The sequence below is a fragment of the Leopardus geoffroyi genome, chromosome B2, assembly GCF_018350155.1.
Source record: "Leopardus geoffroyi isolate Oge1 chromosome B2, O.geoffroyi_Oge1_pat1.0, whole genome shotgun sequence".
NCBI lineage: Eukaryota > Metazoa > Chordata > Mammalia > Carnivora > Felidae > Leopardus > Leopardus geoffroyi.
Window position 1 is genome coordinate 59,156,284 of NC_059332.1, and position 25,472 is coordinate 59,181,755.

Sequence of the window (25,472 nt, forward strand, 5' to 3'; positions counted from 1 at the left end):
GTACATATACACACAGAATATGCAACTATCAAAGGACCTTTTCTCTTAGTAATAGTATTAAGAAGAGTTAAATTCCATTCTTTATTCCATTTTATGTTAGTTGGTGATTACTATTATATTTTCACTGAATTTTGGAGGACATTCTATGTTTACAAAACAGGTGTATATATGTGTTTTTCCCCTTGAGGCAGATACCTATGTTTCAACAATGCTAGCACATTTTATGTTATTTTATTTTTACTAAGAACATGTTTGAAATGTGAAATGTCAAGTAAGGAGACAAACTTTTTAGCAAGCTTACCAGAATTTATACAGCAAATATATTTTCATCTTAAAAAAAAAACTAATCTGGATGGCCACACATTTATTCTAATAATATCACCAATTCCATTCTTGGAACTTATCTTTTTAAATTAACTCCAAAACCTTCAGGATATTACTTTAAATATCAAACAGGGAAAATATTTTTCACTTTAAGATGGAAATCCAAATAATGTTTAGTTGGGTCTGCTTAATAAAAGGGGTATCAAATTACACAAACTGTTTTTCATTATTTTGCTTAAAATTAGGTGTGGTTTAAAAGTGACAATATTATTTTCTTTGTGTGGCCTCCATACTGCTTTTTATAAAGCAATTAAACTAAAGAAGTTTTGAAATTATTAATAATTATTTTAATGTAAGACCAAGCATAAAATCATCAAGTAATATAAATTTGAATGCTTACTTTCTGATATTTTTATATCAAAAGATGCCTTATTACTACACAGCCAACGTGAATGTCATCCTATATAACTTTACAGAAGATACAGTATGTTTGTGGTTTTATGGAGTTTTTTAATTTTACTAATGGAGCATTAAACTGACTGAGAAAATACTGAAACTAAGTTTTATTTTTAATGTAAGCACTCAGTATGCTTAGGCAGCCAAAGAGGAGGTTGAAGGGCAATACTGAAGCTGTTTAGGCAAAATTATTGGGAGGTTATGGCTGCCTGTTTTTCTCCACAGACCTTTGACATATATATCATATTCTCTATGGTTCAGCCTGGACTTTTTAGCCTCATTTGCATGAGCCAAGGCTGCGTAGTCAGCAATGTAATTGCCCAAAGAAACAATCCTATTATTCTAAGTGAAGATATTGTTACTTTGCTAAATGAGAAAGCAGCCTACAGTACTAATCATTAGCTACATTTGAAATACATTAAATAAATGTGCTAACATTATCCAGTAGAGAATCTGAGTTCTCAGAAATACTTGCCTGTAGATCCTGGGACACAATTGCAGAAGAAATAGCCACTTAAATGTATACCGGCTGCTCCATTTTTGCAGGGCACAGATTTACAATCTTTGGTTTCTATTTCACAGACATTTCTTCCATGTCTTTGCAGACCACCGTTGCACTTGTGCAAATGGACCAAGCAGAGGCCATGCACTGATGTACTCTGGTTTCCTAAGCAATCCTCAGCATTGAGGATACATAATGGGTCCATGTAACCAAGAGAACAGCTGCATCTGCAACATGCAAAAACACAAAATCCAATTAGTCATATAATTTAAATATTTATCCCATATGTACTTAAATACACAGGATAGCAATACAATAAATATGGTTGTGGGCACACTTTTATATATTCTTATGGAAAATGTCCATACTGGGCACCTGGATGGCTCAGTTGGATGAGCATCCAGCTCTTGGTTTCGGCTCTGGTCATGCATGATCTTGCAGTTTGTATATCGGGCTCCTCACTGACAACGTGGAGTTCTCTTTCTCCCTTTCTTTCTCTCTTAAAATAAATAAATAAACTTATAAAAAAGAAGAGAAGAGAAAAGAAAAGAAAATATCCATCCTGGGTCACTGAGTCAGTTAAGCATCTGACTTGATTTCAGCTGAGGTCATTATCTTAGTGAGGTGAGATAGACCCCACTTAGGGCTTCACGCTGACTGTGGAGCCTGCTTGGGATTCTTCCTCTACCTCTCTCTGCCCCTCCCCCTTCAAAATAAATTAAAAAAGAAAGAAAATGTCCATACTTGGCAAACTTAATTTTGCCTTACTGTGCAGAATGAGTGAAAAGAACTTTGGTGAAAGACAGAGGTAGACTCAAATACAGGTTCTGCCACTTTAATTTCTATGTAACCTAGGACAGTGTCATTAACTCTGGTGAGACTAAATGACAAGGTTAGTGTCTCTGTGTTCGTCAGGACTTATGTAAAAATTTGCAGTACTGTTTTGTAGTGTGACAAATTAGCTTCTGCTGACAATTAGCTTCTTTGATTGCAATATAAGTGCTTGCAATAAACTTTTGTCAAGGCATTCATTTCAAAGACATTTATCCTGAATAAACACACTGCCAGCTACACAACTAAAGCCCCACCGGAAGTTCCCCTTTTTAGAAAGCACTGGTTGACCTAGACGACTGATCTTTTGCTCTTGTGCGTGACTCTGCTTTTCCCTCGCCAGGCTTTAATTTCCGCTGACTGGTGTGTTTTAAATTCACCAGCATAGTGAACTCAAGAATCCCTAGATACCACCCTCTCCTCCCCCAAAAAGCCACAATTCTATATCTGCCCTCTCTTTACCCAAGATGCAACCTCTCCCAGAAGCGAACCCTGTGCTGGCCAGAACCGGTGGTTAAAAAAAAAAAAAAAAAAAAAAAAAAATTCAATGTTTCCTGATAATTGTTGCTGAGGTGCATAATAAGAATAATAAAATAATAAAAACCACCCGGAGAGTCTTGTAGCAACACTGGCCTGTGGAAATACTTGCGAGGGCTCTCCGAAGTTAGCATAGGCCCAAGTGCTGTAGGCCTCTGGCATTCCCAGCGGTGAAGTGAGTGTCCCAAACATTGGCTGCAGGCGCGTGAGTGCCAAACACCCCAGGCATGACGAGCCGATAGCAGCACTATCAATAGGCTGAGACTTGCAAATCAAGTTTGAAGTATTTAATCTCATGCCTATGAGAAATGTTTTTTTTTTTTTTTTTCATTTTTTTTTTAACATTTATTTATTTTTGAGACAGAGAGAGACAGAGCATGAACGGGGGAGGGTCAGAGAGAGAGGGAGACAGAATCTGAAACAGGCTCCAGGCTCTGAGCTGTCAGCACAGAGCCCGACGCGGGGCCTGAACTCACAGAACGTGAGATCATGACCTGAGCTGAAGTCGGACGCCTAACCGACTGAGCCACCCAGGCGCCCCTAGACATGGGTTTTAATTAATAATAGTTTTTATTCATAGTATTCATTCATTTCTATATTAATTCCATAAATATATGTTTGCATTTTCTACATGACGGGCATTGACCTAAATCCACTGAACATCCATTCTTGTTTCTCAACATACTTCCCTATATGCTAGGCACCACCTTAGGTAAAGTGGATTATGATATGCCATTTTAATACAATTATACACTGTATAATATGCGCCCATTTATTCCTTTGAATATTGTAGATACATGCATAAAAAGCATCAGAAGAAGGATGCATAAGGTGATGAAGAAACATAAATCACATAGATAATCTTTGGTCTAAAGTAAAGCGTTGTGATTTTAAAGTATCCTTTGCCAACTATTCAATGGGCACTTAAGATAATCATATAAACATGTCAATGAGTTGAGAAGAGCAATGTCAAATTACTTTTCTTGTTATTATTAATGAAAATTAACCTACTGAACCTAAGTCATTACACTCATAAATTTATATGATGGTAGGTGTTTGGATCCAGCAAGAATGTTAAAGGTCAATTAGTTCAAATCTTTCTTCTTGTAGTTGTGAAAAATTTATCCGTTTAATGCAATTTGCCAAGGATCACTGAGATTGTTAATGGCAGTCAGTATAGTTGATGCTTTGATATATTCAAAGCACTGGCCTTGGAAAGGGAACCCTGGTTCTAATTCTTCTTCTCTAACTTATTTAGAAGTTACTGTGCCCTAGTTTTCTCATCTGTAAAATTATCAGTACTATATCTCATAGAAGAGGATTACATGTGTTCATTACTGGGAAGGCAAGTCTGCTAGCAGTCATATCATATGTGCATATGTTTGCTTGAAATAAAGTTATTGAACATGGACTTGGCAGCTATAAGTGGAGACTGATAATAGTAGTTTATTAGAATTAGTAGAATGAGTAGTAGAATTAGTAGAATGATATAATTTTTCAATATGGTTAACAAATTCTAATAAACTTCTGAATAAAACATAATATGTACTTGATTAACATGAAAGTTTCATTCCTGGAAAATCCAATGATTATTAAAATTTTATAAAAATATTTTGTGTCAGTATGTAAAATAGAGTTAAGACACTGGCTCAGATATTTATAAAAAAAGTTTTATATCCACATTAATATATGTTGGGACTTTTGAAAATGGTATAAACCATGGAATGCTTTTTATTGTTGTTGTTCATGGAACTATTCTGTGCGCTGAAAAATTTATAACATTCATTATCTACCACTCACCTGCTAAATGACAGCTGTTTCAACCAATTATACTGAATATTAGAATGACCCTAGAAATTTCCAAAATGTCCCCAGAATGCAAAAGCATCTCTTTGAAAATCATTGACCTAAATAAATTTCTCCAGTTTACTAAAGCACTCACCCAGTCTTGTACAAGTATCTGGAACATTTTTCATCCCAATTAATACTACAAATTTAAATGCTGATATACATGTATATATGGATACCCAGTGCAAAGATAAATTGCTACTAAATTGAAAGCTTTTCAGTGACAAGTGCATCAGTTTTGTTAAAAAAAAGTCAGGAAAATTATAATGGCCCACATATATTATTTATAATTTTTAAGTGTTCTTATAATTTCATAGTACTTTTACTTTGAGAAAATAAATTGGACTAAAAGATTTCATGAATGTATTACTAACTTTATTATTAAATAAGCCAATTTGAATTAGACTTAAGTTTGAAACAAGTAATGATATGATTGAAGAACAAAGCAAAACATGACTGTTGAAAATACGGTCTCATTTATAAATACTATGATTTAATTTTTTTCACTATTTAGTGTTTTAACGGGAAATGTATTCTTGGAAGAGAAGAAATTAAATACATCACTCTACTTATTCCCCTAAGTGCTAAGACTAGGATCCATATGCCTTATATACAGTGGATGCTCCATTAATATTGTTTGACTATATAACCATCAAATGTATTTTAAAATTGAATTATGCTCAAGAGAAAGGTCATCTTAAAGGTTCTGAATAAACAGCTTCATGAAATTCCAAGTCTTAGAAGATAATTTAAAAAGTAATGCAAAAAGGTTAGACCTATAAAAAGCTATTTAGATATAATGAAGTAAAATAAAAAATCTGGCCCAGGTAGCACAAAATCATATAACATGCATACATTTTTATTGTTTGACATATGAAATTAAAGCATGAAAAGTCATAGAGCCTGAAGCTATAATATAGTCAAACTTTGACTTTATATCATAACATATGCATTGGTTTGCACCTAAAAGAAAAAAAAAAAAGACACGTGGAAGATAATTGTGTATACATTAGCTAAGTTTCAACTCAAGCTATAGTTGAAAATTAATTATACAAAAGTGCTTCCTTTAATGAAGTTTGTTATAATTAATTTTTGTCATGGATACAGAAAACACAATGATATCTACTTTAGAATTGCTTAAATGAATTAATGACCTCTATATCATTTTACTCTAAAGTTTAGAGACACAAGGTTATCACACTGTCCAGAGCACAATAAAAAGAAACAAAACAAACAACAACAAATATATATATATATACATACACATATATGTATATATGTATATGTTTACATATATACATGTTGTATGTATTATGTTATGCATTATATTGATATATGTATTTTATATACACTTACATGTGTCTTATATTAATTATACATATATATGTCATATTAATATACACATACATATATGTGTGTGTGTATATATATATATATATATATAAATTCAGTAGACAAAAGGATTCAGCGACTAGAGAAATGTGGTTTAGTGGTTACAAAACTAATCATAAACAAAAAATACATACATATATGCACACATACAGTAAGCCATATTTATATGCAGTTCAGTTTCCTTTCTTTCTATTTTTTTCTTTTTTTTTTTTTCTGAGACTAAAATGTAACAAAACTTGCCTGGAAGCCAGAAAAGTATTCATGGCATATCCAAAAATTAAAAATAAACACAAAACAAGACATTCAAGTTATTTAATTAGAAAAGTCATCAATATCATAGCAAACATTAAAAGTCTTAGAAATTAATAATCATCAGACTTCCTGGTTCAGAAGTAACTTAACAAAAACCCTGATCAAAATATATTTCTGTGGCATAGTCACCTAAAGCTGTATTTATATAAGCCTCCTAACGCTACAGAAACAGGTTTTGAAACTATACTTGATTTTATCATATACTTTTAGATTTTACACTTTAAAACAAAACCTTTGCTTATAACTGAAAAATAGTGTTTTGCTTATATTTAGCATTACATGGAAAATGTGAAAATTTTAAAAATAGCTTATTAAAGAAACTAGTTTATTTTAAAGGTCCCAGAAAGAAAGCCAGAAAATTCATTGCTACAACACAAATTACTTGTATGTTTAGAAAGTGAAAATAATACTTATTTTAGCAATTTAAAAAGATATTTACTTTCTAACTGATATAGAATAAACATGAGATGTGTTCTCATGGTAGAACTCCCTAAGGAATATGGTAAAAACCTCAAGACAAGGGAAGGTAACCTGGCTATGTGCACCTTTGCAACATTCCTTGACTCTGTAACATAGACCACCTATTCAAACTGTCACCATTTATGTCACCATAAATGGGAGACAAAGGAGCAAACATTGGACAAAAGGCAACCCCCCTCCCTCTACCCTTCTGTGTTCAGGGCTCAGCCTTTTGGGTCTTAGCCCGCTGAGCCCAGCTGGCACGAAATAAAGCTGCTTCCTGGAAAGAAAACCTCAATGTCCCAACTTTCTGTGTCTGACTTATGCTACATTTCGTGGGGGCTCACCTGGGAGGCAGAAACGGTGTTTCACCTCCCTTGTCACCATGGTACAAACCTCAGGGCACTGGGAGAGGCGACCTCACCTGACGCTAGTGAACTGCTTCATCTGTAGGAGACTAGCCTGGCAGGCTGGGTGAAGGCCGGGATGCACAAAGGAAACTGTGAGGCCCAGGAACCAGCTCAGGGAGCGCCACCTGTCAGACTGGTAAGAACCTGGGTTCTTTTGGCAGACCTGCCCCTAAGAGGCAGAAGGGGAGCCTGATCACCTCCCAGAGTTGCCCGAGTAGTTCCATAAGGAATGAAACTGCAACTCTAAGGCACTGGGTGCTGGGCAGCAGGTTGGAGTAGCTGTGTAACTGTGCAAATGAGATGGACAGTGGAAAGGTTCCAACTGGACCTGACCAATGGCCAAAGCGAAGTGTTGAGTCCTGATCCTCAGTGGTTGCATGGCGACCTCATATGGCTTAGAGCATGTCGGACTTCTTCAGGAGTCTGATTCAGATCAGGGCTTGATATTGAACTCATCAATGCTAAGAGGCACCTGAAATATCTCTGAGAGGAGAGTGGTTGGAAATGGAAGAAGTGAGTATGCATCCTCAACAAATTAGTCCCTCCCTTCCCCCTTTTTCATCTCTTGTGCATGAAAGTTATCGATTAGGGGTAAGAAATAGGTGGAAAGCAGAGTAAGCTGACTCCCCTAGAGTGTATGTTGAGGAATTTCATAAAGGGATATTCAGGAGATTATGGTGTGAAATTAACTCCTGGAAGGCTCTGGACATTCTGTGAAATTGGCCATCTTTCAGGGTCGGCTGCCCCTTCAAGGGCTCACTTGATAAGGAACTAGTTGGCCAAGTGTTGAGGGTCGTTGTGGGGGATCAAGGCCACTCCAACCAATTTTCTTGCATTACCTATTGGCAAGAACTGGTCTTATCCCAGCCACTTTGGCTAAAAGTCTGTATTGAAGAGAACTTAACGTTATGATGGCTCATGTCATGGCTTCCTCCAAATGCTGGCCCCAAACTGAAATACCTATACTGCTGCAGAAGCCTGAGGGAACCCCGCTGTCATATGCCCCACTGTACCCCTCACTGACACTTGTGCCTCTAGCCACCCTGGCTGCTGAAACTCCACTGGAGCCTGCCCCTAGTCCTAAGGCCTCACCACCTCTAGTACCACCGGCCTCTCCAGACGTGACTGACTCACCTGGCCCACCAGTCCTAACCACATAGATGACTCCTGGAAGGTGATTAGAAAGAAGATCAGGCCAGCGGAGACACTCCCTCCCTGCAGCAACACCAGGGAATCGTACAGATGCCACTGAGGCAAACTAGGGCTTGCTTTAGATTTGGTTTTCTCCTTTTCCATTATGTTAAGGTGGAAGTTGAGGATATTGATTGAGATCTTCTTTGTTTTTTAACATAAGCATTTGCAGCCATAATTTTTATTCTAAATACTGTCTCACCTGAGCATCTGGATGGCTCAGTCGGTTAGGCATCTGACTCTTGATTTCAGTTCAGGTCATGATCTCACAGTTTGTGAGATAGAGCCCTGCATAGGGCTCCATGATTACAGCATGGTGCCTGCTTAGGATTCTGTCTCTCCCTCTCTCTCTATCCCTACCCTATTTACTTGCTCACTCTGTCTCTCTCAAAGCAAATAAACAAACTGAAAAAAAATGCTGCATTGTCTATATCCCATGAATTTTGGCATGCCATATCTTTATTTTAATTAATCTCAAATGATTTTCTATGTTCCTTGTATTTTCTTTTTGATTCATTGATTTATGTGGACTATATTATTTAATTTTCACATATTTATGAATTTACTGAATAGCTTATTGTTTTTGATTCCTAATTTTATTCCATTGTAGTTAGAAAATATATTTTTATTATTATAATCCTTTTAAATATATTGCAGCTAGTATTAACATCTTGGAAAATGTTCGATGTGCTTTAGAGAAGAATGCCATTCTGCAGTTGCTGAATAGAGTGTTCTATAGCTGTCTGCCAGTTCTACTTTATCTGTAGTGTTCCTCAGTTTTATATATTTGTTCATCTACCAAATGTCACATCCACTACTTAAAGTGTAGTATTGGAGTTTCCAACTATTATTGTTGAATTCACCATTTCTTTCTTCAATTCTATCAGTTTTTGTTTTATGTATTTTGAATTTCTATTGTTAAGTACATATATGTTTATAATTACTACATCTTCTCATGGATTGATTCTTTTATAATTATAAAATGTTGTTTGTTTTCTCAATAACCATTTTTTTCTTTTAAAGTCTATTTTGTCTGATATTAACATAGATACCCCAAGTTTCAATGATTGCTGATTGAATGCTATATATTTTTTTATCCTTTTACTTTCAACCCATTTGTACATTTAAATGTAGAATGTATCTCCTATGGATGGTATATACTATGTTTATCCAGAAATTATCTAACCTGAAAATCTTTGCCTTTGGCTGGATTTTTAATCCATTTTATTTTAATGTTATTATTAATATAGTTGGATTTATTTATGTCTGCCATTCTCCTTTTTGTTATCCATATATCTCATATCTTTTTCATATATCCATTCTGATACTACTTACTTTTGTATTAAGTAAATATTTTCTGGGGAAAATTTTAGTATCTATAGTATTGTTTTTACTACATTATTTGAGTTATTTTCTTAACTGTTGCTCTGGAGTTTACCATATATACCTTAACATACCAGATCTACGACATACTTAATATATCACAGATACTAATTTAATTCTTGTGTGATACAGAAAATTTATTACTACATGTCTTTCTTACCCTCTTTTGTTCTCTTTTGTCCCTCTTTTGTCCTTCCTTTGTTGCTAATGTTGTTACACATAATAGAATAGAATATACATTATGTAAATAATATATAATAAGTACATATGCATATGTTTGAGATATAAATACCAATCACTTTACACAAAAAATGTTATTATTAATTACTATAAAATAATTCAGGAAGCTAAAATCAAAAACACAAGAAAATAACAAGTATTGGCAAGGATGTGGAGAAAAAGGAAAACTCATGTAACTGTTGGTGAGAGTGCAAACTGGTGCGGCCACTTTGGAAAACAGTATGGAGATTCCTCAAAAATGTAAAAATAGAATTACTATATGATCCAGTAATTCCACTATTGTGTATTTACCTAAGGAAAACAAAAACAATAATTCATAAAGATATATGAACCCCTGTGTTTAGTACAGCATTATTTACAATAGCCAAGATATGTAAGCAACCCAAGTGTCCATTGATAGATGGATAATGAAGATGTGGCATTAGAGAGAGAGAGAGAGAGAGAGAGAGAGATCTCAGAATATTACTCAGACATAAAAAAGAATGAAATATTTCTATTTACAACAATTTGGATGGACCTAGAAGGTATAATGCTAAGAGAAACAAATCAGTCAAAGAAAGACAAATACCATATGATCTCACATAGGGAATTTAAGAAACAAACAAAATAAAAAGCAGCCAACAATGACAGGGGCACCTGGAAGCTCAGTCAGGTAAGTATCCGACTCTTGGTTTCAGCTAGGGTCATGATCTCAGAGTCCCTGAGTTCAAGTCCCATGTCAGGCTCTGCACTGACAGCCCAGAGCCTGTTTGGAATTCTCTTTCTCTCTCTCTCTTTCTGCCTTCTCCCACCCTCTCTTTCTCTCAAAAATAAATAAACAATTTTATTAAAAAGCAACAAACACCACCACCAACAACAACAAAACTCTTAAATATAGGAAAGAAACTTGTGTTTGCCAGAAGGGGGGTGAGAGGGGGTTATGTGAAATTCATAAATGTAATTAAGAGTATACTTTCCTTGGTGAGCAGTAGAAATGCATGGAATTGTTGAATCATTAAAAAATCAATTATGGCTTATCAGTACAATTACAACTTTTTGATAAGGAGATGATATTCTTTGTTCAAATGATTCATAAATACCTGGATCTATTAATTTCATCTTTATAAATAGCTTCATGTTGACACCCACTTTCTTGATAATCAGTTGTATTTTCCAGAGACGTTTTTCCAGGCCATCTTGGAATACATAGACACCAATATCCCTTATTGCCTTCTTCAGTCAAACAATTGCATTCATTTGCATGCATCTATAAAGTATTTAAAAAAAAGAGTTTTGTAAATATTCATCACATTACAATACTACAATCATCTCAAAGTTTGAATTTCATGCTTTCCTTTATGCATTAAATTGATGTATTCCTTTAGCAAAGGTAAAATAAACTGTTTGATTAATATCAAAATCAGTTTTAAAAAGTCATAGTTTATTTATTGACAGGAATACATAAATTGTATAAAGTAAAATAAATCAACATCTATTATTCAATTGTTTTAAAATATCTTAGTGTAATTTGTATCAAAATTTTATAGAGGCGCCTGGGTGGCTCAGTCGGTTGAGCGTCTGACTTCGGCTCAGGTCATGATCTCACGGTCTGTGAGTCCAAGCCCCGCGTCAGGATCTGTGCTGACAGCTCAGAGCTTGGAGCCTGTTTCATATTCTGTGTCTCCCTCTCTCTCTGACCCTCCCCCTTCATGCTCTGTTTCTCTCTGTCTCAAAACAATAAATAAACGTTAAAATTTTTTTAAAAAATTTTTAGATGTAGCTTACATGTTAACTGATGTGATGGAAATAGCATTATACTAATAACCATATCCATGGAAAAACTGTTTTCTGTATCCCTAAATAATTTTTCTTCATGAGTGATTTATTGGATTCATTTATTGAATTCATTCATTGAATTCATCCATTCATTTATTGGATTGATATAACATTTTAATGTATCCCTTATAAAAATGAATTAAATAAAATCTTTAACACATTTTTATTTCATATATGCATGGAAGTCATAATTTTACCTGTTTAAAAATATATCTCATTTTATCCATTTTGGAGGTCTTCCACAAACATGTCCAGTGTATTTACCTTAAAGGAGTATGTAAAGTTTGTTGCCAGGGAAGTGCAACTCTCATGGACAGCTTAAACACAGGCATATCTTTTCCAACTACGCTGTTTATACTTATTTCCCATCAATGGCTACAATGATTAGAAATTTAGTTTCATGGTCTAGTCCTTTGGTGATAGATAAATGATTTATACAGATCTAGTCTGTTGGGTAAGAGTCAACTGATAATCTGTTTCTCCATTTTTCTATTTGGACCTCATATCACTTAATAATTTTTAGTCTACTGGGAAGGAGACCATCTCTTTGACATGGATAGATTTTTTTTTCAAATGCAATTCACCCTTAACTCATGGCTAAAATACAAAATCAATCTCTAAGCTTTCTCTATATTTGTCTGAATGTCTAAGTATTTACACTTTAGAAAAAAAAAATTATCCCTCACTGTTTGAATGCATAATCATTTTCTGTATGCAGAGGGTATTTGTTGTAAATTTTCTTAAAGAGGCCTTGTTAGAATTTGCCTACAAAGTTAAAGTTGAATTAGCATTTACATAACAATAATTATTAGCATTTTATGACACTTTTATTATTCTCTCCATATATATGTATAATAATATATGTATATGTACATTCATATGTGAACATACTATTATTGTGATTGCACTTTATCCTCAATTACATTAGCATGTCATTTTTATAAACAAGGATATTATATTTTCATATAATGTTTTATATGCAAAATTATCAAATTAGGAAATTAACTTTTATATATTTTAACCAATAAATTTTATTAAAATTCACCAATTGTTCTGATATACTATATAAAAATACAATATACAAATTTTCCTTCTTCAACATGACTAGAAAATACAAAATACCAAAACTTCAAATTACCCAGAAGTGGAATATACATAAACACAAGTGATTAATGTTATTATTTTTACTCCTTGTTGGTCTCTACCGTTTTGTAGAGATCGTATTGGACAGTTTGAATGTGCATGTCTTCCATTATCTTGTTTACTTTTGAATTCCTTTTAGTTGATTTGGTTTAATTATGAAAGCAATACAATTAATCTTATTCTAAAATCCAATCCCTCGTGTTCTGTATACACACACACACACACACACACACGCACATTTTTTCTTGATTTCTTGTAATAAGCTTTACAATATTTTTTGTATTTTTCTTCTTTTTTTAAAGTTTGTATTTTAATTCTAGTTAGTTAACATACAACATTAGTTTCATGTGTACAATATATTAACTTAACACTTCCATACATCACCCTGTGTTCATCACAATAAATGCACTCCTGAATCCTCATCACCTGTTTAGCCCATCCCCCCACCCACCTCCTCTCTGGCAAACATCAGTTTGTTCTCCATAGTTAAGCATCTGTTTTGGGGAGCCTGGGTGGCTCAGTTGTTTAAGTGACTGACTCTTGATTTTGGCTCAAGTTTATATAGGCTTGGGTCATGATATCATGGTTCCTGAAATGGAGCCTGGCATGGGGCCCTGCACTAATAGTGTGGAGCCTGCCTGGGATTCTTTCTCTGCCTCACTCTCTGCTCCTTCCCCACATATACATGTGCTCTCTTTCTCTCTCTCTTAAAATAAATTAAAAAATAAATATTTTAAAAAGAACCTGTTTCTTGGTTTGCCTCTCTCTTTCTCTCTCTTCCCCACCCTTTGCTTATTTGTTTTGTTTCTTAAATTCCACATATGGCATTTATCTTTCTCTGACTTATTTTGCTTAGGATAGTACTTTCTGGGTCCATTCATGTCATTGAAAATAGAAAGAGTTTATTTCTTTAATGGCTGCGTAATATTCCACTCTATGTATATACAGCCCATCGTCTTCATCCATTTATTAGTCGATGGATATTTGGGCTATTTCTATAATCTGGCTATTGTAGATAATGCTGCTATAAACATTGGAGTGCATGTATTCCTTTGAGTTTTTGTATTCTTTGAGTAAATACCTAGTAGTGCAATTGCTGAATTGTAGGGTAGTTCTATCTTTAACTTTTTGAGGAAACTCCATACTGTTTTCCACAGAGGCTGCACCAGTTTACATTCCCACCAACACTGTAAGAGGGTCCCCCTTTTTCCACATCCTCACCATCATCTGTTGTTTCTTGTGTTGTTGATTTTAGCCATTCTGACAGGTGTGAGGTGATAGTTCACTGTGGTTAGACTTGTATTTCCCTGATGATCATTGGTGTTGAGTATGTTTTCATGTGTCTGTTGGCCATCTGGATGTCTTCTTTGGAAAAGTGTCTATTCATGTCTTCTGCCCATTTTTTAATTGGATTATTCATTTTGGGGGTGTTATGTTTTATATTGTACTTATATATTATTATGTTTATCATTGTAATTTAAGCATGCACAGTCCTAGGGTGCCTGTGTGGCTCAGTCAGTTGAGTGTCCCACTCTTGAATTTGGCTCTGGTCATAATCTCTGGGTTGTGGGATTGAGGCCTGTGAACAGCTGTGCACTGAGTGTGGTGCCTTCTTAAGATTCTCTCTCTCTGCTCACACATTCCCTCTCTAAAAAGATTAAAATAATAAAATAAAATAAAATAAAATAAAATAAAATAAAATAAAAAGCATGCACAGTCCTATTAAACTCCTTTCAGGGAGTAAATTACATGGGTTTTCAAAATAGTGGAAGAAGACTAGGCTGCACAGTCAATATAGTGCCTCAGGACAGAGACATTTTATATGCTTACCCCCTTCTTGCTATTCAGACTTTGAGCCTGTATCTCTGACAGCAGCTTCTGCACTTACTTTCTCCACTTGTAACACCTGCCCCATCTTCCATTTGGTTATGTTGTTTGTTTCAGGGGCCTAGTCAAGAGTTCATAGATTGATTCTTTGGCTCATGCCAATTTTCTAAGAACTAATGCTTCTCAAATATTCGGTTTCTATAGCTTTTTGTTTGTTTGTTTGCATCTTTTCCGTATAGTTTGGGATGATTCAATACAATATAAGAAGAAAAGTAAACACTACCACCTAAACACACTCAAAACCTAGAGTCTGTGAAGATCTGTATATGTTTAATTCTCTGTTTCTACTGAACAATACAAAAGAATGCATACTTTACTGTTTTATGATGAAGGGATAAATATCATACACTAAAGAGTTATTTTTAGTTATTAACAATCTAGGTCACTAAATAATACATAATCAAAGCTTAGAAAGAAAACAATGTTTTAACAACATGGAATAATAGTGCAGAATTCAGACTATGGCAAACTATTATTTCCTATAAATATACACTTTTATTTTTTGCTTTATTTTCAAAATAATTATTTCTGGGATTTAGGAAAATGTGAAAGAACTAAAAGAAAACTTGGCTAGTAAATATTCCTCAAAATAATATTTCAAAAAAATATTATCCTTTGTGTAAGGGCTTTCATATGAACACCTAAATTACATTGAAAGCTTTGTTAAGACTCTTTTATTATATGTTGAAGATGATTAATTTTTCTTTACTGAAATTATTTACTATATCTAGCAACTATTGCAAGTAATTCCTGCAATTGAAAAATTCTTAATTTGATATTTCAACCGAGTCTCTCATCTTTTCATATAGTCTAGTCCTCTAACAAAATTTTACTCTTCTATAATTAAATTTAGGCATAAGAAAAAGTCTCTCAGAAAAACTTATAATACAGTAAATTTTATCAGTGGGTACATACAAATCTGAATCTACATTACACATCCAGAGAAAAGATTTCTTAATTTTTGAATATATGGGAAATCAAGAAATCTACTTAAAAGAGTTCCTCAACCCTCTGAAATTTTGTGCAAAACATTGTGATTGTGCATAAGTTATTGTGAGGAAACTGTTCCTAGCCTTCATCAAATTTTCAAGGGACTCTGATAAAAAAAAAGAAAGAATGGTTGAAATCTACTCATGTATGCCCAAGATAAGAGTAACAGAAATTACTTGAAAGGTCAGCACTTATAATTATTTATATATGATTACTATTACTATTATATTAATAATATATTATGATCAACTTATAATAATAAACATAATTATATTACAATTATTAATAATATTGACAATCAATTATTAACATTTGTAATTACTCAAACATCCAATATTAAAAATGTACATAAAAATGGAATAAGATTTTACTCTATTCTTGATAATTAAATAATGTTTGTTTGATGAGGGCTTGTAATACAATCATAAATCTTGGCAATGGATGATCTTTTCTTCCCAAGGAGAAAAGAAATAAAACAAAACTTATGGAAATTCTTTTTTTTTTAAAGAGAGAGAGAGAGAGGACTGTATGCACACAAGAGCAACCAGGGAGAGACACAGAGAAAGGGAGAGAGAGAAACTTAAGCAGGCTCACACCCAGCATGGAGCCATATGTGGGGCTTGATCCCACAATGGTGAGATCATGACCTGACCCAAAATCAAGAGTTGGATGTTTAACCGACTGAGTCACCCAGGTGCCCCAAAACCTATGGAAATACTTTTTATGGGAATTCATTATTACTGATGTAGGTATCTAACATAATACTACATTCAAAATTAACTTTGGCTGAATGGAATTTAAGCTACATGAACAATATTCACAACATACTTCACAAAATGGTTTGTATATATAAGTAAATGACTAAGTAATGTTATTTCATGGAAAATCATATTTTTGTATATATTATTTTTCTACTTCTATATTATATTAGTTGAGTTACTTAGTAAAGAGATTCTAAAGGGGAGAAAGTCTAAGACCTAAAAGACATATTTACCATTTTTTGACCCTTGTTAACGAAACAGATCTGGAAAGAGACTTCACCTATAGGGGCAAGTGACTTCTTTATAAGATATATAGAAACCTGGATTCTTAGAAAAGTATTCATCAAAGTAAAAATTGCACCAAAGTTCAAAAAGCAAGAAAGACTTTATTCAAAACTATTTCAAAAGAAGAGAGAGATGGAACTCAACTTTGTTGAAACAAGACAGGAAAGATCTTAAGTGCTGGTATTAGCTAGGGAAAAAGTACTGGAGGAAATTAAAGGAGAGATTGATCAATGAAATGTGTAAAGTACATTCATTGAGCTATCCTTGAGTTTGCAAGGGTTTTGGTTTGTTAGGAGGCTTTCTGTGTTTGCTAACGGGTACCTACTGCAGTTAGGCACCTACTCTCTCACTGGATATTAACATTTACATTTCTCCTTCAACGTTTTCATTTGAAAGAAATAGTTCCTAGGTCCTTGAGGAAGACATTTCCTGGCCCCTAAAACTGGCCAGAGGCTGAGAGTAGATTTGCATATATTTCAAAGAAGCAGATAAAGAACTTACTGTTGCAAATTTTATGAAGTAAATGCTCCAAGTAAAAGGAGGTCAGGGATCTATAGTCAAGAAGAAGCCTATCTAAAGTTCAGTTAAGCTGAAGGGAACATTAAGAATGTCTTGGTCATATTCTTAGCTAAATAAAGATATATCTGGATGAATTTATCTGGTCCAAATTTATCTGGGCTTAAACCTAGTAAAAAATATTGAAATAATTAAATTTGGTAAAGGTCTTTCTTAATCCAACTTTTAGTGTCCCTCTGTGTCTTCCACGTTTATTTTTATTATTTTTTAAATTTTATTTATTTTTGATAGAGACAGAGCACAAGTGGGGGAAGGGCAGAGTGAGACAGAGACACAGAATCCGAAGCAGGCTCCAAGCTTTCATCACAGAGCCCGATGCAGGGCTTGAACTCACAAACCACGAGATTATGACCTGAGCCAAAGTAGGAAGCTTAACCGACTGAGCCACCCAGGTGTCCCTCTTCCACGTTGTTTTAAAAGCATCCTCTGTGACCAGTAACTCATAATTAATCTCATAACCTTTTTTGTAGCAAGTGTGTAAAAAAAATAAGCTCACTTCTATATATGTGCTTTCTTTCCAAAAGTGTTTATATTTAAAAGGACCTGAGAGGGGCGCCTGGGTGGCGCCGTCGGTTGAGTGTCCGACTTCAGCCAGGTCACGATCTCGCGGTCCGTGAGTTCGAGCCCCGCGTCAGGCTCTGGGCTGATGGCTCAGAGCCTGGAGCCTGTTTCTGATTCTGTGTCTCCCTCTCTCTCTGCCCCTCCCCCATTCATGCTCTGTCTCTCTCTGTCCCAAAAATAAATAAACGTTGAAAAAAAAAATTAAAAAAAAAAAAAAAGGACCTGAGAGAGGACATTTTTTAATGCAAAGAAATGAAAAATTACTTTAGAATTTCAGTCTTTGATGATGGGAATTCAAGGGAACCAAATATTTTGTCCTATATTTAAAAATACTGAGAAAAAAAACATAGGAGTGTGTGTGTGTGTGTGTGTGTGTGTGTGTGTATAAATTTACTCTTTGCTCCATGAAATACTTTTTCTTGAAAGTATGACTGTGAACCAACTAACATAAGTATTTACCAAGCATAACAGTTTGTTCATCAACCTCATTTTAAGACTCTCATCCCATTATGTCCACCAGTACAAGGCTTTATTCATGAACTCTAACCGAACCTTACAAGTACCCATTCCCTACAAGTAAGGCTCTAGAGCATATTAACATCCTTCCATAAATTCTCCCTTCTGAGACACTAGTAAGACTGACTCTATTAGGTGTTGTTTTCCATTACTATGTTAAATCTAAGAGAATTAGTTTCTCTTGATCAACAGAACTGTCTAGTGGTCTTTTGGAGGATCAGCAGTGAACAAACACAAAATTCTGCAAAGATCTAATTAAAATACCCTCAATAACAAAGTTCACAACCCTAGACTGCAAGTGGTGCACTATTCTGGGACCACTGGACACTTGTCTCTCCAGCTATGACAGTGACATAGGTATAGTATCAGGTCTGAACTCCAATTTATTTTCATCACATTCCCAAATGCTATTTATTTATTTTTTCCTCTTAAGAATAAGAAAACACTTTAGGAATCCTTTGATTATGTGATCCAATTTGATCCAGAGAGAAAGGAAATTTCTTTCAACATCACTGCCTCTGCTAAGTTTAAGAGTATGTCTACTGTAAGAGGACAAGTATTGCTCCCACAATTTCATCATCCAGATGACTTAAATAAACAATGAGTTCAGAAATCACAGCTATCTGCATTCCTTGAACAAATTATTCCTTGAGCCACCTTTCCAAAATCTTGTAAAAACTTTTGTGTGGCTATCAGTTTAGACTGACTGCTCTTTGGTAGGTTTTAGAGACATGACATTGAACAGGCACCTATGTACCTATGTTAAGTTTTCATGGGGTCTTCTCAGTCTCACAGGCTTCAACACCACACATCCCTCCCTTTATATTTTAAGTCAGGTACACATCTCTGTAATTGCTATAATTTCTCAAAGGACAATCTGAAATTGCAGTGGCCACTCTGGGGAAATTTTGACATGAACAAGATTGTTCATTTGACAGAAACATTAGAACAAAAAGAGAAAAACTCTCAAGAGGAGACACTCCATCCTGTGTGTCTAATAGAGAGATTACTCTGTTTAATGCACAAGAACCCCTCTTGCATTTTCATACTTCTGGGATTAATAAGCACTAGATTTTTAATTATATACCCCTATGGAATTATTAAGGATATGAGTTATTGTTTAAACTATCTGGAATAATAACTTGTGTGTGTGTGTGTGTGTGTGTGTGTGTGTGTGTGAATGAGTTTTTTCTCCATTTAAGTCTCTACTGGTCTTTGAAGATAGAAGATAATTAACCTTAAACATTAAGTCATGATTTTATATTTGCCTGAAGCTAGCACCCTTCATCTCTTCATTTTTGCTCTTTCTTCCTTTCTTTTTTGCTTGGGAAATTTTTAAAACTAATATTAATCATAAATACATTTTCTATCATTATTTGTACATTCTAAGACTATTGTTCAGATAAACAGTCAAAAAAGGAAAAGGAAAATGATTAACTGTACCTCATTTATATGTTTTTCCTTTGCCAAAAATTTAACAAAGCAGAAAATGTGTACCTGGTGTGTAATATAATTAGTCTTTTAGATGAAAAGAAAATTACACCCTTAGAGTTTGGGCATAAATTCAAAAGTCTTGATTTTTTAAATATATGAACACCGAGGTTTACTTATATTAAAAAGAGCTTATTTGATTTCCCAATAAATAAATTAATCTTTAGGCAAATTAGAATGATTTAATATAACTTTTCAAGAACTGGTCTATCATTATTTTTTTAGATTGTTATTATTATAAAAATATCAAATAGAAATAATTGAATTTTTAATAGTGGGTATCATTTAAAAGCACTTAGTCTTGTGAATTCTTATTGATTCTACTATGGTTATTTGTTTTTATTTATTTATTTGTTTATTTTTTTATTGAGAGAGAGAGAGAGCAAGCGAGCATGCATGAGTGTAGGAGAGTGGCAGAGGGAGAGACTGAATCTCAAGCAGGCTCCATGCTCAGTTCAGAGCCCATTGTGGGGTTCCATCCCACAACCCTGAGATCATGACCTGAGCTGAAATCCAGAGTTGGATGCTCAACCAGCGGAGCCACCCAGGCGCCCCTGGTTCTACTACATTTATGTACTACAATGTTTTTTCTGATGACACTACAAACCAAAAGGACTTAACATGATGGTGCAAATTGCAATTTCCAAATCTTTGGTTTACATCAAGACCTTACACGGATATTAAATTGAAATAACAAATAATCATTGGATAGTTGAGCAATTTTAGAATAAGAAAAATATACAAATATTAATCTATAAATATAATTTTATTTTATGTTTTAAAGTTTATTTATTTATTTTGACAGGGAGAGAGAATGAGAGAGAGCATGAGCAGTGTAAGGGCAGAGAGAGACAGAAAGAGAGAACTCCAAGCAGGCTCCTCACAGTCAGTGCAGAGTCCAATGAGGGGCTCAACAATCTACAAACTGTGAGATCATGACCTGAGATGAAACCAAGAGTTGGACACCTAACCAACCGAGTCACACAGATGCCCCAAAGAATCTCTAAATATAATTTTAAGTTATCCTTTTTCCTTACAGAATGAAAAACTGAGACATACAAATGTTGTTGAATGATGTATATTTATGTTTATACATGTATATTTATGTTTATTTTGCCTAACATAAAAGTTGTCAAAATTATATAAAATGTGTGATGATGAAAAAATAAACTAGCTAAAAGTTATTAGATTGGTATATTTGTGTTTTCTCTTGAGTCTAAAAAAACAAAGTAGTTATTTTATTTAAAGTTGGTGATTATTTTAGTTTTTCAAGTTTATTTATTTATTTTGAGAGACACAGAGACAGCATGCAAGCAGGGGAAGGGCAGAGAGAGAATGGACAGAGGATCTGAAGCTGGCTCTGTGGTGAAAGCAGAGACCCTGATGTGGGGCTCGAACTCACAAACCTTGAGATCATGGCCTGAGCCAAAGCCAGACATTTAACCAACTGAGCTACCCAGGCACCCCAAGTTTGTAATTATTTCAAAAGAATACAGAGAAATGGAAATGTGTATACAAGATATCTATGATTTGCTTTCTTGTTTCCTAAAAGAAGGTAAATTTAATACATAATGTTCTTTTATGTGCTGATAAAGTTAAATATATCTTAAAGATAAAAAACTTTAATCATTTATGTGCATAGTCATGTATCTGTGAATGGCTAAATACATACATGTAAAACTATATGAAGCTAATACATATGTTTATGAATATATATACATCCATATATATACATACATATATATATATACAAAATATATGTTTATGAGAGCATAAGTGAAATTAAAAGTTCTGAGAAATTGACATCTGTTTGCTTGTATTTGTAATGCCTTTCTAGATGGTTCTTTTTTGAAGTACACTGACTTGTATTAGTTCTTATAATATTAGCTCAGTATTAATGGATTTATTTATAATGAAAAGTTTATGAATCTTTACTCAAAATTTTATACAAAATATATCAAACATAAAATTATAATATGGTCTTTGTTTCTATAAAATAACCAGATTAGGTTGTGTCCAGACAAGAGGGGTTACAAATACTCTGTTAATTCTCTAAACCTTTTGGAAAACTCCCCAATCTTTTTGACAAAAAGGATTTTTATTTCTTTATAATTCAGATTCAGGGTACCTGGGTTGCTCAGTCAGTTAAAGTTCAAACACTTGATTTCAGCTCAGGTCATGATCTCATGGTTTGTGAGTTCAAGCTCCTCATGGGGCTCCATGCCTACAGTGTGGAGCTTACTTGGGATTCGCTCTTTCAAAATAAATTTTAAAAAATAAAATTAAGATTCCAAATTTTGTGTTTCTTATTGTTATTTGTTTGATAATATTATCTAATTTGTATAAGATGTAGGTGAAATAGGGAAAAAGAGAGCCATTCTTTGAATTCTTGCCTTAGGCCCCTAATTTAAGTGGTAAAGTTACCCAGAGATTGGAAATCTCCCAGAGATATAAATGTTTTTATTTATTTTTGAGAGAGAGAGAGAGAGAGGGAGAGCATGAGTGGGGGAGGGGAAGAGAGAGAGGGAGACAGAATCCAAAGAAGGCTCCAGGCTCTGAGCTGTCAGCACAGAGCCCAATGCAGGGCTTGAACTTATGAACCACGAGATAATGACCTGAGCGGAAGTTGGACGCTCAACTGAGCCACCCAGGCGCCCCCTGGAAATATCCTGGAGATTTAATTATGATCTTTAAACAAAAAGGTGATATAATCACAACTGTTTGAGAGACTTAGTCAGCAAATTGTAGCATAAATGGAACACAAAAAGACTAGATATAAAATGATAAATCTCTTTATTACCTGTCTATATAATAAATACAAAAAGTGCTAGACAGTTAGGCATGAGCAAGGAGGGATAAAGCAGACACTGACCATAGCCTAGCAGCTACCCCCTGAGAGTTAAGAGCCATAGCTTCAGAACCTCCTCTAGGGGCTAACAGAACAGGAAAGGCCTAGCCACAGAGCAGGCTCAAAAGCCACAGAGGACTTCCGAGAGCTGAGCATGTGCACAAAAGATGCCACTTGACCTTAAAGTCATAGAAACTTCTCATTAGAAACTCACAAATATACAATTCATAAATATATACAATTATAACAAAAGGCACCATGGGCGGCATGTGTGCAGAAGCCAAATGTCATATAACCACCGTCAATCCAAAATCTCAATCAATATGAGGTTATATTTAAGCTACACACATCTTGAACACTGAATTTGCAAATTTAACAATTTTAGCTTTTTTTTCAAATCAGAATATTATGAGTTAAAGAGACAAATAAGGAATTATATTACCTTCATCCTTCCTTGACATAGAAACCAAAATACATAATAGAGATCTTCAGATGTGTTCACATAGACAGCATCTTCAGTCCAGTTCGCAGAGAGAAAGAAGTAGACATCAACAGCCACTTCACATTTTTCATCTTCAGATCCTTTCAAAGGGATGAAAAATTAAATAATATTTCACAAAATTAAATTTACATTAAATTAGTAAAGACAGTTGTCAAGGGCGCCTAGGTGGCTCAGTTGGTTAAGCATCCAACTTCAGCTCAGGTCATGACCTCGTGGTTTGTGAGTTTGAGCCCCGCATCAGGCTCTGTGCTGACATCTCAGAGCCTGGAGCCTGCTTCACATTCTGTGTCTCCCTCTCTCTCTGCCCTTCCCCTGCTTGCACTCTGTCTCTCTCTGTGTCTCAAAAATAAATAAATAAAAATTTAAAAAAGACAGTTGTCAAATTACTTGGTAAGATCAATTTGAGAACATCTACCACAAAATAAGTTTCTATATGAATAGAATATACTAAATTTGAAAAAGACCTAAAGTAGAATAAGGCTGAACTCTAAATGTCAAATAAATTTTTAATTAATTGGTATAAAGATGACTTAATACATACAAATACAATACATTTTGCATAAAAAGTACTTTTATTCTTTATATACATTGCTGCATAAGGAATCATTTGAAAATATATTTGGAAAACATCCTTAAAATATTTATAATAGAAACATCATTAGCATCTCATCACAGCCCTCTCATTGAAAAGAAGGAAGTGTGCTTATGTGAGAGTGTCAGTAGAGATATAGATAAACACATGAATACATATACATATATAATTTAGCTACTTTGAACTCTGTTAGACATACTATCTGTGATACAATAAAAAATGACATTGCAAGAAAGCAAACAACATGACCTATATTCAAGTGGAAACAGTAAAAACAGATGACCCAGACTTAGAATTATATCAAGATTATAAAATATTTATGATAAATGTGTTGAAGTATCTATAGAGGGGCGCCTGGGTGGCGCAGTCGGTTAAGCGTCCGACTTCAGCCAGGTCACGATCTCGCGGTCCGTGAGTTTGAGCCCCGCGTCGGGCTCTGGGCTGATGGCTCGGAGCCTGGAGCCTGTTTCCGATTCTGTGTCTCCCTCTCTCTCTGCCCCTCCCCCGTTCATGCTCTGTCTCTCTCTGTCCCAAAAATAAATAAACGTTGAAAAAAAAATTTTTAAGTATCTATAGAAAAAGATTAATATAATTGGTAAACAGAGAATAAGGGAATGAGAGATTTGGAAACAAAATCTAAACAAACAAATAAGATATCCCAGAATTGTGGAGAGAAAGGAACTAATTATGCTAAGCTGAGAACCTATTATGTTTTATTAATGGTGTAATATTCCCAGGTACTGAAACAGCATAGGGGACTGGATATAGTTTCTTTTAAACATAACTAAACCTCCTAGTAAAGGGACCAATAAAATTTATTAGGTAGATAACATTTGCCACAGAATCCTAGTAAGTAGTCCAATTTTAGAATTGCTTATGGTTAACAAACCTAAAATCTATTGTTTGTGAGGCATGACTTCCCAGAAAATATTACGTAGGTTATGCAACTTACAACTGAATTGTAAAGTAGAGATGGTTCACAAGCTGAAATCTTCCTGCCATGTGCAAACTTATTTAGACATCTTATGTATAACTCTGGAAAAGAAGAAGCTAGGAAGCCTTGCAGAACGTTCCAAACATTTTCAACCTTACCAAAGTAATTTAACTGCTAATAACTTTTGACATTATAAAAATTATTACTAAATTAGTCATAAACTAATCAATGCATAAGATTATCAGCAGAACAGCCACACAAGAAGAAAATATTACTAACTTTCATGATGTCAATAAAAATCATATCTTCAATGTGCTGAGATAAAATGACTCAAACTTGGCTATGCTAGCCTATATAATCAATTGATAAATTTTCCTTTCTATTTTATGAAGGAGTTTACATAGTATTAGATGTAACTCTTTATTGAATATTTGGGAGACCTTTGATAAAGACAATCTTTTTTCAGTGTTTTTCTTTTTGGAAAGATATTTTAAAACTATTCAATTACTTTAGAGATTGTACAAATATTCAGATTTTATATGTATTATTGAATCAGTTTGTCAACTAGTGTTTTTCTATGAATTTATCTATTTCATTTAAGTTGTCCAATTTATAGACACAGAATTTTCTATAATGATGTACCTGATTAAACATTTGGATTTGACTGAAATATCATCCCCTCTTCC

The 25,472-nt window shown here is 34.2% G+C and overlaps 1 protein-coding gene across 1 annotated transcript in view; it reads right to left on the minus strand.

Moving 5' to 3' along the window:
* Positions 1–363: 363 nt before the first annotated feature.
* Positions 364–25,472, minus strand: part of LOC123608564 (protein eyes shut homolog) — a 373,016-nt gene continuing 347,907 nt past the window's right edge. Inside the window, exons 8-10 of the mRNA XM_045498670.1 lie at positions 23,201–23,340; positions 10,965–11,131; positions 364–1,509 (exon numbers count right to left, since the gene is read on the minus strand). Of these exons, the coding sequence (XP_045354626.1) occupies positions 1,242–1,509; positions 10,965–11,131; positions 23,201–23,340 (575 nt within the window). The 3' untranslated portion in view covers positions 364–1,241. The remainder of the gene's footprint in view (positions 1,510–10,964; positions 11,132–23,200; positions 23,341–25,472) is intronic.